This window comes from Strigops habroptila, chromosome 17 (genome assembly GCF_004027225.2).
Source record: "Strigops habroptila isolate Jane chromosome 17, bStrHab1.2.pri, whole genome shotgun sequence".
In the NCBI taxonomy this organism is placed as follows: Eukaryota; Metazoa; Chordata; class Aves; order Psittaciformes; family Psittacidae; genus Strigops; species Strigops habroptila.
The window spans coordinates 5,272,961-5,286,424 of NC_044293.2; the positions used below are offsets into that span (position 1 = coordinate 5,272,961).

The following is a 13,464-nucleotide window of genomic DNA, read 5'->3' on the forward strand; positions in this document are numbered from 1 at the left end:
CTCTTTATGTCCTTCAGCTCTTACCTGAATGAGAGTCTGCCTTTCTGCCTTGGGGAGATTGACAGCTTGGTGTTCTGCTTCCTCCCATTCCTTTTTCACCTGGACAAGGAAAGGACAGAACCCAAATTAACATCCGATCTTTGCGAGCTAACTTGCCTTCACAGGTAGATCTCTGTACAGCCTGTCTAGGAAAACAGCTGCAGTGGGGTTTAAACCTAGCACTTTACCCACTGAGCAGCAAGCCAAGTGTCCCCAGCGATTCCCTTCTCCCAAAACTCTGAAGAAATGAGAATCTAACTGCCATATTGCAAGAAACACAAAAGGCTGGTGCATGGAGAGGAGACCGGTTCACCATCAATTTGTCCAGACAAACACAGCTGGCAAAAGACCAAAGCTAGATGCTCACCCGGTCCATACGGTTGTGGTGCCTGACCTCCAGCTGCTCCTTTGCCTTCTGGAAGCGGGCATGTTCGTTGTCATCAGCTGGGGTTTCAAAGTAGACATCCACATCATCAGTTGGCACTGCAAAGAGAGGGTAAGGGTAAGTGGCGGATCCTGGACTGCAAAGGACAGGTAGGGAGAGGAAACTCCACTCCTGCACCATTAACAATCTGACAGGCTGAGTTTACTGAACCACCACCTACCAGGAGTCCAGTTTGGTATCTTTAAGCTGCCAATTTACTGCACATCACCAGTTAGCTCCATCATCCCCAAAGCATGGTAATGCACTGCGGCAACCGGTCTTCCCATTAGTTCGGAGATGAGCATTATTCAGCTCCAGCAACAGAATGACTTGGATTGCAGAATAAAGAACTTGTTCTCTCTTCCCTTTCACATTAGCTTTGGGGAGTTTAAATGACATTTGGTGCATTAGCTGTTCACTGACAAGCTGGCTCCAGACATCATTAATAGGATCAGGGAGCTTCAAAATAAGTCTGCACAAAACACTACATAATATTTGACACTTCCAACCTACCTTCCCTTCCAGATGCACCATGCAGGTCTAACAGGCAATGATATTAGACAAGACAGCAACAGAAGGAGGCTCAGTGTGACAAGTTGGCTCATCCAATAAACTGGACTGTTTGTGTCTTTAAGACATTCAATTTTGACAAGGGGAGAAATACAGTTTCAAGAGCTGACAATTCCAAGCATTATCCAATAATCCACAATGCAAAATCCACAATGGGGGCTCTGTACTCCATAAACTGCAGTTCAGGAAACGCTGAACCACGTTTCTGTGCTCAGTTTTAGAAGCTACACATCCCAAAGCCCTTTCTGAAAGGATCTATGGCAAACAGGATGCTCTCCATTGCTGCCCTTCAGCAGAGGGAGGGCAGAAAGGGGAATCACATTAGTTATTTGGGTGGAAAAACCCTCCAACATGTCATTGAATGCTTCAGGGAAAAGAATTACCTGGCACTTCAGCATGAATACAGTTTAGATGCACCTGAATCCACCAACCTTTACTCTAACTAGGGAAGGAGGAGCGAAGAAAAGGGGAAAGGATAACTGAAATCATGGCAACGTGTCACACAGGCATTCCAGTTGCATGCAAGAGACACCATGAGATCAGCACCGTATTTTGGGCAGGCTCATGGCATTTCCAAACCAGGCTTGGACATAGAGAAGCCTCTTTCCAGCCCCAAATCCCTCTGCTACAGGACAAAGTTTTATACAAAAAGCTCCTGACATCCGCATCTTTTATTTCACCGCTTCGGTGAGATCAGCCCAATCTAAAGCACTTGCATGAAGCCCATTTTGTAAACAGGATTATGGCTGTAGAGTCAGACTGCCAAGCCCCAGATAACACAAAAAGCCTTTCAAAAGGCTTTTATGGGAGCTGAAGTGGAAGTGCTGGAGTTCAACAATAAGATTAATAAGGAGGTTAAAATGGTTTTGGTAGTTTTACCATCTGACATAAAAGCCAGTTGAAATTGGTGCCAAAAACCTCAAGCTCTCAAAAACACAGGGATTGAGTCATGATTCATATTTCAAACCAAGCTGAAAGTGGGGATCTGAATTCTATACTACTTCTCCAATATCTTCCCAAAATACAATAGCAAGAAAATGCCTACTACCGGGAGAACAGCGAGGAGCAGCCTACTTTTCAGGATCGACAGGTCAAACGTATGGATGGAACACCACTGGGGAAAGCAAGTGCTTCCTTCCACACATTTGGAATAAAAGCTAGGTATGTAAACAGGAAAGCTATGCATTTTCCCAAGAGGTTAGAGACAGCCCCTAATCCCTGCTATAGATCTGGAAGAGGACAACTATACCCTTAGCAAGAGCTGCAAGCCAACGGAGAGCACAGACACCATACATCCAGAGCCACTTTCCCTAGGAAAGCTCACCCTAAAGACCCGGAGAAGCGGAGACAAGAGGAGACTGCTGCAAAAGGACAGACAGAACTGCTGCAGACACCGGGACCAAGAGGATAAGCTACACACGTGTCCTCTCTTGACCTAGGCAAGGAGGAGGAGACACCAAACGCCAGACAGACAGTGGCTAGCTGCAAAAGGGCCAGTGGGAGGCAGGACTTACTCATCTTTTTACACACAGCCATACAATACTCCTCTGACTCAAAATTGTTCCTGTTGCCTCCGCAGCCTCCATATATAAAGCGAATGCATTTTCTCTTGTTAGGGTCGAAGTACCAACGAGGCATCACAGCCCGGCAGGGCCCTGTCATCGCCTCCTGGGAGCAGACAGCTGTGTGGAGACGGGTTAGAACGTGAGCTAGTGAGGAGCACAGGCGCTGCTGAGCACTTTATACAACACGGTGGTGGCTCTACTTCATACCTTCAGCCACTGCACTGACCAAAGGGCTTCTGTCAGTTTTGGGGGGGGATATTTAACATTGCAAAAGCATTCGCCCCAAGGCTTGCTATTTGGGGAGGTGCCTGTACATGGTGCTTTGAAGCACCAGGTTACCCAAGCAGTTGCCTCAATACGGAGCTCTCATCTGCCAGAGTGATTTCTCCTTAGCTAGAGGCTGAAACAGCACGGATCTGTTTGGCTTGATGTCACTGTGTTATGCCTCGGGTGTCTCTGCATGATGGAAAGATAAAACCAACATGATGGAAGGAAAACCCATTAGGGCTGCTTAAAGCATTCCAAGATGTCCTGTTGGCTGCACTCTGCCTGGATAGACACTCCACGTCTTAAAGGTGAGGTATAAGAGCAAGTGAAAAGGCAGGCTAAGCACAAGGAACGTGATCACCATGGCAATCTCAGCTGCTAGGTTTTCCAGTTTGGAAACATCTATATGCTAAATATTGAAACTCCAGGTAGCTATGGTATGTGGGCTGCTTCACAATGAGCAGGCACATAACTGGGTTATTTTGAGGCAAGAGAACAGATACAGTGCGTAATTTAGCAACTGTTCATGGTACTCTGGGGAAAAAAAGACTGTGGACCCCCAAAACAGACACCCCAATCAGACGGTTCCAAGACTGTTTCAGCACCAGCAGATCTGTAACAGTCCTGCACATATATGAGCTAAGCCTTGTCTCAGCAAGTAAAATTATCTGCAGCATGCTGGCATTTTACCAGGAAGATGCAAGAACTGCTGGCAACGATTCAGTGATCTGGAGCTAATTGAATTTCATTGCCTCTCCCCTCCTCCTTCCTCTGCAGACACTTCTACACGCAAAGGATAGGACATCGTATAATGCTGAGGCACCACACAACCAGCAGATGCCCTCTGCAACGGCACCTACCACTTAACAAAAGCTACTGCAAGCACAGTATATATTATTACTGCAGAAAGCCTGTGTCACCCGTGTAATAAAAGCAGGCCAGTTGTGCTGGCTGGCTTTCTTTCAGGAAAGAGAAGGGTTTATGCAAAGGCACCACCAAATATGTTCCTCTTAAATGGCCAGGAGGCACCTTTATGCCACTTCTGCAGAATATGGCCCATTGCTTTTAGTTTCCTTTTGTAAACTGATATTGTATAACACAATCCCAGACTGGTTTGGGTTGGAAGGGACCTTAAAGCTCATCCAGTTCCAGCCCCCTGCCACGGGCAGGGACACCTTCCACTAGAGCAGGTTGCTCCAAGCCCCTGTGTCCAACCTGGCCTTGAACACTGCCAGGGATGGGGCAGCCACAGCTTCTCTGGGCACCCTGTGTCAGCGCCTCAGCACCCTCACAGGGAACAACTTCTGCCTAATAATCCACCAAATCCAAGATAATCACCCTTAACTGGTATTTTACATTCAGAGTGTACCCCAAATGCTTGGGATTTTCCAAAAATCAGCCTATGCAGACATGGTTTTTCTGACTCAACACTGCACCTTCATGGAGGTGCTTGTTCAACGTGCCAAACACTGGGCTTTCTGCCAGCAGAACTCCTGTTTATCTGGAAACATATGGCCCGTGCTCTAGAGAGTTAATTTCAACACTTGAAACATAAGCATCATCAGCTTCTCCTCTGTTTGCTAACTTATCTGGCAAATACAACCTCCAAGTGGCATTTAGTGACTTGATCAAAAACCTATCACCAAGACAACGACTCTCAGGGAAGCCAGAGGCCTGCAGGCTGGAACATCTCTTACATTTCATGTCACTGCTGACTTCTTTTTCGGGAGCAGCCTTGTCATTGCTTGGCTCTGTGGGGGTCTCCTCGTTGTAATCATCCACTTTGTAGCTATCGTAATAGTAATCACGGTCTTCCACCACATCCTCCTCCTCTTCCCCTTCATCTTCTTCATCCTCATCCTCCTCCACAGCTGTTCCTGTGATGTCTTCTACACCTGCCTCTGTAGGGAACTCACTGGAGGGATACAGTTAAGTTAGGGGGAAAGTTGAGGTTAATCACTCTGCAGACAACCTTTGAAGTACCAGAGTAATGATTCTCTTTTCATCTGTTCTAGAAACACAGGAGATGGGGAAAAATAAATGGACCAACTATTGATCAGCCCATCAACTGCAGCGATGGGACCTCCCTCACTACAGACACACCTATTGCAGGCAGAGCTTCTCCATGCCTCTGGCTTAGTGGAGGTTACCTATATTTTCTCATCAGCTTCTTTTCACTAAGTGGAATTCTACCATCAGGGGAGGTACCTGCTCTAGCAGTCAATCTTTTTGACTGTCTGAGGATAAAGGGAGGGGTACAGTTTACCTCCTCCACTAATAGTGCTGCCAAGTCATTTGTCCTTCTGTAAGGCTCTTTCAGGCCCAGGACACTCCTTTGGGAAATTCAAAAGCGCAGGAACTCTCTCTATCCTCACCACAAGGGTGAAATATTCACAAACAGCAACTTCATGTACAGAGCTGTCAACATCTGTGCTAGTACAACCCTACCTTTTATAGAGGTCATAGTCTTCATCCTCATCTTCGTCCTCTTCCTCTTTGGACAGAGCCTCATCCACAACCTTTGCCTGAGGACAACACACGTATTCTGTTCCATGGAACTGGTCTACTCCACAGGGCAACAGCATGCCATAACTGTGCAGGATCATCCCTTCCGTCAGACAGGCCTGAAAGAGGAGCCCATTTGTGTCAGTTCAGCATCATGCTCTTGCTTTGGATAAAGCTAGTTTGCCTAACATAGATCTTGAGAATACTACCAACAGTCTAAACTTGACAGCAAAAAGACAACAGCAACATACAACCCAAGTCTGAATATCAAAGGAAAATGGATTTGAACCTTGTAGATTAATCAACACCTCCAAGAAAGTCCCAGATTTAAGCTCAGGACATTTTGCGCCAACTCCAGGGATGGAGCACTCCAAAGCAGCAGAACTGCTGTTTGTATTTCTGGGCTGGCCATTTCATTAAACTTTAGCTATTACACTTTACACTGCAGTAAGTGAATAATCACTCAAATGGACTTTATGTCAAGATTATTTTAACATGCTGAAGATGAAAATCAATCAGATAATTCAAGAAAAAGCCAAATGCAAACTGTGATCAGACATTACATCTATACACTTCTCATAAGCTAAGGAAATACATGGCTTTGTGGTGCCCCAGAAAAGAATGAAGTCAGAAAGGCTTTATTATGTACATCAGAACCCTCTCGTGCTCTGCTTTGTTACAGCACAGATGGAAAATGAGCCAAATATTTCTGGAGAAGGGCTCCAACTCTGTCAAAAGCAGAGTGACTTTTAAATATGCTCGACATTAACAAGTTTATCCACAATTAAAAGGCAATTCCTTCAGCACAGCTTTATTTCGATGGGGTTTTGCTCCTGGGATTTTAAAGAAATAGGTTTAACTGGTGCATCCTTAACCTCATCTTTACCAGCACATCACTAATCACTGTGCTGCTGTTTCTACACACACATCTTGGTTTCATTACCCCCAGCTCAAACGGGTGTGCAGAGAATTTGCAACCTTTTTGCTAGTCAGATTAAAAAACCACCACACAAACCCCCCCCACAGGCTAGATTTATTCTGAGAAGATAATCCATCTCTTATGTAAAACCTCCACTAATCAGGCACCAGAAACTCAGACTGTCCCCAAGCAAGTGCTGCCATCCAAATCCCCTGCAGCAGCAGGTACATTAATGCAAAATGTGCAAGGGAACAGGAACCAGCCTGTGGACACTGTGGCTCTCTACCCTGGAAGGAAGGATGAGCCACTGGTTAAAGCAATATCCAAGAGACTTGACTTCCATTCCTAGCTAAATTGCAAGATAATTCTAGAGTATGATCTTGGGCAAGCTCCTTTTGTGAGCAAAGAATAACTCAGCTAGCTGCAGAGGTTGTTTGAAGTCACTTGAGTGCTTTTAAATTCCCTTTTCATTGCTCTCTGCCTCAGTCCATGGGCTGCAATATGGGAATCACAGACCCCCAGAGATGAACACTGTGGTGCTCCAATGCTACAAGCATCCAAGGGGACAGATCCAGGATAAATATTCCTGCCACGGCAGGTCATTTACCTCTTTGGCCACAGTATGCCAGTGCTGATGGCTTTCACACACATCCATCCGCTCCTTGTGGAAGAACCGGCACTTCTCTGGCACCAGCAGGACATCACTTACAAACTCCCCCACTGAAAAACAAGAAACATCCATAGTTCACACATGTCCAGCATCTAACAGACAACAGAGCCACTGTGAGAACTCCACTAAAACACACTTTGTTCAAAGTGCCTTAAAAGATTGGTGTATTCTTAATGGGGACAGAAAATCAGAGCCTCAGTTTCCAAGTCGGAGCAACCTGCTCTAGTGGAAGGTGTCCCTGCCTGTGTCAGGGGGTTGGAACTGGATGAGCTTTAAGGTCCCTTCCAACCCAAACCAGTCTGGGATTCTAAAAGCAGGAGTAGGGGCTGATTGCTGAAACATTACCTGAACCCTAAGGCTGAACTGAAGGCAAAAGTTTATAGTGCAAGTTAAGAAATAGTTGTTCATGGATCAGACAGGATTGACTGAAGAGTCTCCACACAGAGCTTTGAAAACACTGCATCTGCATATGGAAGTTTGCAAACCACTTAATGGCCACTTTCTAATCATCATAGCAAAGCTACTTCATGCTGTTGGGTGCTGTAACAGCCTGGACATTTTTATATGCCATGAGTGTTATCTATGTTTTCAGTATCAGGGCATCCGAGCAAGTCTTGTTTTGTTTCCAGATGGTTTAATTCAGGATCAACTGCAGCACATTTCCTGACTCGGACAGTCCTGCCCTAACCAAAACACAGCAGGCTGGAAAAAGCAAAACTACACAGCCCAAACCCCAGGGTACAAGCAGAGTCAGCAAGTACACTGCATGCCATCCTTCAGATAACCACCACCTCACCAGTGTGATGAGGTGTTGGCGCTGTTACAACCAGACCGTTGCTTTTGAGGAAGAAGGGAGAGCATCAGTCTGCTCTCCAGACTCTGTATTACTTGGACTGAGCAGCTATTTAGCCTAAATTTCCACCACAACTCAGTTTAGAATCATAGAAAAAACCAGGTTGGAAAAGACCTTTAAGATCATCAAGTCCAACCATTACCCCAGGACTGTCATGTCCACCACTAAACCATGTCACTAAAGGCCTCATCTACACCATTTGGGAACACTTCTAAGTCAAAAGGCCTTCTCTCACAGAGTCTGCAGGGAGCAGAATTATTTGCCAACACTACCTTTTCAAAATAAATGTTAAGATTTTGCATGACCAGTTTTTGGCAGCCACTTAGTACTGATACCAAAGGTTCAGGGACACTGCTCCTACACCCTACACAAAAGTTAAGCAGAGTTTAGGGGCAGATTATGGGAGGACAATTGCAAGATAATGAAATCAACTAACACTCATCATCCCTTTTTCATTAGTTACATTTTAAACTAGTAAGCACAACAGAGAAATGGCATTTTCCCCATTTCCTTATCTCAGAACAGGCCACCTAGAACCTTAAATCTACAATCCTTCCTCCTTCCCTCTCAGGAGAGGTTTAAATGCTTCTCATTAGAAAGCGAACACTGACCAAGCTTTAAAATCAAGAGACTGAGGCTCTGGGGGCTGAAGGCAGAAGGCTCAAAATGCTCAGACACAGTAATCGTGAACAAACAGCTCTTTTGAACAAGGCTGAATCCTCACACCACCGCATACGACACATGGAAGATCCTCTCAATTCACCTAGGAATTGGACAACCCTTACATGCTAAATGTTAATGGCACCTTCCCCACTGATGGCCACTGTCAAAAAAGCAAAATCCTCTCCTTTTTCAGCTCAGAGCAGGCATAAGAAGTGCTTCCATGTCACCTCTTATGTTTCCGTGCCACCTAGCAGCCTAGTTTGTCTTTTCACACCTCACCAGGCTGAGCCCTGCTCCCATCATCCTATTGTTACCTTCATTTTACAGTTCAGTGGCAGTGCTAATGGCTTCTCTTCTCCCCTCTCTACCTTTGAAATACAAAAGAGCTTTCACTGCTGGGGGGAGGCAGAAGAAGGTTAAACAGCAAGCAGCAAAATCCTACCTCAAGATAGTCTGTGCCTTCATGTAGGGAGGAAGACACAAGCAGGAATGGGAACAAAACCCCCTTGGCTACACTCAAAAAGTCATACACACCCCAGAGAAACACATCATCCATTTGTGGACTGCTGAAAACAAGAGAATGTATTTTATGTACATGTGGGCTACTGAGCTGTCACTCAGCTCTGCAAACCAAAGCTGCCTTGCAGGCTGAGCAGTACAAGCTAGGAATACTGGGAAAGACACTAATTACAAACTTGAACAGATAGTTTAATGCTTATCACATTTTAGGGCAGCGTCACTAAAATCGGCTTATTTTTCAGCTGGAGAATAGGCTTGGGGAAGGATTACTTCTCAACAAGATGACTCCTCATAAATCCAGAGATCTTGCTTTCATCCTGATTTCCATTAGGAATTCTCCGTATAATCAGCTGGGTTTGGTTGCGTCTCAAACCTGAATTTCCACATCTATAAAGACAAGAGCCTTTCTCCCAGGTTGCTTCCACAACAGATTCCGTTTTTATGACATGTTTTATGATTGTCTAGTGGAAGGTGTATATACATACATACACACACACATACAGGACAAAGTACCCATAAAGTTCTGCAGATTTGCTTGTGTTCTCCTACGTCAAACCACATCCTAACCTGAAATCAGGACACAAATTAGGAAAACTGGTTCCCACTGAATGCTCCCAGCACTCAGGCTCCCCAAGATAGCACAAGACTTCTATTAAAACAACTATTTTTCAGTGGATAACTCCAAAGAGATTCAGTCAGCTGAGACTAAGCTTAGTGCTAAGAACATATGCAGTGCAGCACAGTGTCACGCACAACCTACAGGTCAAAAGCTGCAAGGTAAACAAGCTAAATGTGTGTCTTCATTCCAGTGGGTGGAGAGATTCTGGAAAGCACCAAGAAATCCATCACAGTTTCCTCTGATATTCGTTCACAGTCCAAAGTGGGGACATGGGATACAGCTGCAAGAAGCAGGGCCTCTTTGAAACAGCAAAGTTTAAATATAGTCATGGAAATAGAATAGAGATCTCTTGCCAAGACCAAAGCAGGAAGCCTGAACACACTGAGCATTTGAGTCTCCAAGGCAACAAAATATTAAAGCTCCACAAAAATAGGATCAGAGTGTTAAATCCCAATGTCTTTGTAATACTCAAATACAATAGCCTTCAGGTTTTTATGGCAGTTGCAGAGAGAATGGGGATTTCTTTTGCACGCCAGGCACCATTATCCCACCACAGCTGCTATCAAGCTGTCGATCTGTTTGAGACAGGCAGAGTTCCATCTTATGGAAATCAAAACGTTTAAGAGGAAGTTGGATGTGGAAATGGCAACCTGGTAGGAGAGAAGCTCCTTGCAAAGCTCAGTTGTTCCCTCTGTTAGAAGCCAGAAGACTTTTTGCTCTATATGAACACACAAACACATCACAGCCCACACTCACCCAGGCACTTGTAGGGCACGACAATGTGAGTGTGGTCCTTGCACTGTTTCTTCCCCCTCTTGCACCAGCTGTCGATGCTGACAGGTTGGTTGGCTTCTACCACGTTCGTAATCTGAAGGTCTGGATACATCTGTTTAACAAGAAAGGACAGAGAATGTGCTAAGTGTCTCCTAACTAAAGCAGCGAGGCTGATTCTCCACACAAAACCAAGTCCAAATCCGCACATGGACACACGTTCTCTGCTGGATCAAGCTCACAACAGCTGAAGACATAAAAAAGCTGTTTGTCACACAGGGCTTGAGAAATGGAATGTGTCATCACTTCTCTGCAGCAGGAGGAAGCCAGGTCAGGAGCAAGAGCCTTTGCTGGCACTAAGCTGAGGTGTTTGGCTTTGCATGGTAGTGGAGGAGGAGGATTTGGGTTTGGAGGAGATTCCTCCATTCCGTTCTGGCTGGTGCAGCACGATACTCTATGGAAGGGGGCAATCACCAACACATAGGGTTTAGTAACATCTTCAGTCTCTCTTGTCACTTGTCAGGCTAATATACACCTACCTTCTCAGGTTTCCTTATGCCTGCTCCATTTATGATGTATTAATATGATCCCTACATCCTCCTCGAGTTCTCAAGTCCAGACACTGACTTATATTTAGGCTTTTACTACGTGAACCAAATGTAGCCCCAATTACATCAGCCTTGTAGAACAGTTTTAAAAGTTATCTAGTCCAGACATGGTGCATTCTATCACCTTCCTATTTAAAAGATACATTACTTAAGAGTATTTTTCCTTGCCGGTCACCTCAGAGGAGCAATTAAAGTCACTTATCAAAGCCAGTACACTACAGCGTATCTGGAGCACACTGAAAGGAGATGACATCTTTTACAATAAAGCATAAAAAGCCTGTAAATACTGTCCACACTTGGATGAAAGTATTTTTCTAATATTCTGGCTGATGTGAACATGTAGCTGAGAACAACACAACCACATTTTGATGAGGATAGTGTCAGGTTCCACTTTGCACAATGTGGAGAGATGCTGGTGAACCAGGTTAAGATTTGGAGATACCCCTCCAAAAACCCTCTGACTTACAGACCAAGGACCTTCTGTGGCAGCGTAAGCTGATCTAAACCAGAGGCAGCTCCTCAGTGCCACTGCAGTGTCCTCCCTGCTCTTCCTGAGCGAGACAGTTCATGGAATCGAGCTAGTCAAAAGCAAGCTCATCTCCTGCAGGGTTAATTTGCTACTGACCGGCTAAATTGGAATCCAATTCCTTCGCTGCAGTGAAGATGCAGGGTCACACAGGAAAACTCACCTCCTGGCAGTACTGCAGAATCTCTTCCTTTCTTCCAAAGCAGCTCTTGGTCCCGGAAGGGTCAGGTTCCCATTTCCCAGTCTGGATGTTCACGTGCATATTGAGCTTCCCACAGAACATGGCAATTTGAGGCTCTGCCACCGCAAAGCCTGCCCCAGCATTGGCTGCGAGTGCCTGTGAACACAAAGAAAGACAGAACACGTTGATTGCATGATCTGATGGAAAACAGAACAACCCAAAGAACCAGAAGGCCTCTGGCATCTCCTTAAGAGAGCTCCTCCTTAATCCAGAACATCGGTGGAGTCTTCCCAACCATTTTGTAATGATATTCCCTAAAGCTGCTGAGCCCACACCATGTTTTCAACAGCAAGTTGCTTGTTTTTCCAAACTCTGCTTTTATTACTTCAACAGCTTACCAAAACCAAGAGGAATTCACACTTCAAGGTTGTGCCCACAGAGATGACTGAAAAACTTAAACCAATATTTGAAGATAAATAACTAATATTAGTAACTTTTGGCAGAAACACCTCTGTGAGGTTACACACAGTACTGCTACTACTGATAGAATAGCTGCACGAATCCTGCTCAGAGTTCAAAGCCATGTGTTTCTCCCAAAATCTGCAAAAAATTGGGATGGAAACACCGAAGCTCCTTGCTCAAACATACAAGTAAAGATGACTTTGCTGAATCAGAAGCTGTTGTACCCAAGTCCTCAAAGCCTGTTGTCTCTCGGTCAGTGCACTCCTATGGGTATTTGTCCTGCCTGGATTCTGTGTGTATTCTGTGCACTTCCCACCCTGCCCCAGCAGACAAAACCCCGCCAGCCCAGCCCCACATGTGGGTCAAACTGCAGACTGATCAATGAAAACAAGGTCAGGTTCCCTTTTGGCAATCTTGCTGCCTGACCAAAAGGAGAAAAAGGGGATTAAGTTAAATTGCAGGCTTGGGCTTTTGCTGAAAAGACTGAGTGAATGCTGGGAGCTGAACACGCTCTCCCTACAGAACTACTAGCTGTTGTAAAAGAAGAGGTACGAGGCAAAGAAAACCAAACTCCTAAACTGAAAGCTCTTTAAGGTGTTTAGGGGAATGAAATCCACTTCAGCTACTTCAGAAAAGGCAGATTAGAAACGGAGGCTTCAGGGACCACTGCCCTATAGCTTCTTTTTTCCTGGCCTTCATATTTAACTTTTCATGCCCTCAAAACCACACACATTACTGTAGGCACCATTCATTCCTACTGCCAGCAGATCCCCATCGACTTGTGTCAATACATGCATGCTTGAAGCAAATAAAGAAAGAGGAGACTCCAATGGGATAAGCCCTGCATGCAGCTCCTAGTTCATGGACTGTAGGAAAAAATTAACTCCATTATAAAAAGCACCTTTCTCCCCTTCCCTGTTTACACACAAAATCACTGCCTGGAGATAAGACATTCAACAAGGAGCCAAGGACTGTTTAGTGCTGAACACATGCTTGGGATGAGACACAAAAGCCTAAATTCATGTCTTAACTACAGAAAAATCACCCCTTGAGTTTTAAGGACTTATTCAACTGCACATCATTGAAGATGGAGTCTTATACAAGCAGCTTCTACTTACTCTAACCCTTTCACCCAACATGAGAGCAAGTTTTAGCACAGATCACAAAGTAATAAAATACTGAACTATATATAAGAGACTGGTATCGATGTCCCAGCAACAAAATGCTTCCAAGTTCACTTATACATACAAGTTTAGTGTAGGAATTGGTTGTGCTCTGTCCTAACAAAAATAAGACAGTTTGT

The 13,464-nt window shown here is 44.9% G+C and overlaps 1 protein-coding gene across 8 annotated transcripts in view; it reads right to left on the minus strand.

The window, feature by feature from the left end:
- Window positions 1-13,464, minus strand: part of APLP2 (amyloid beta precursor like protein 2) — a 46,567-nt gene that overhangs the window by 12,899 nt on the left and 20,204 nt on the right. For 4 of the 8 annotated variants that reach the window (XM_030505539.1, XM_030505538.1, XM_030505537.1 and 1 more), the window contains exons 2-9: window positions 11,682-11,855; window positions 10,370-10,499; window positions 6,897-7,009; window positions 5,314-5,489; window positions 4,563-4,780; window positions 2,548-2,715; window positions 407-522; window positions 25-99 (exon numbers count right to left, since the gene is read on the minus strand). In XM_030505539.1, the coding sequence (XP_030361399.1) occupies window positions 25-99; window positions 407-522; window positions 2,548-2,715; window positions 4,563-4,780; window positions 5,314-5,489; window positions 6,897-7,009; window positions 10,370-10,499; window positions 11,682-11,855 (1,170 nt within the window). The remainder of the gene's footprint in view (window positions 1-24; window positions 100-406; window positions 523-2,547; window positions 2,716-4,562; window positions 4,781-5,313; window positions 5,490-6,896; window positions 7,010-10,369; window positions 10,500-11,681; window positions 11,856-13,464) is intronic. The other 4 variants (XM_030505543.1, XM_030505542.1, XM_030505541.1 and 1 more) reach the window with 1 other exon arrangement.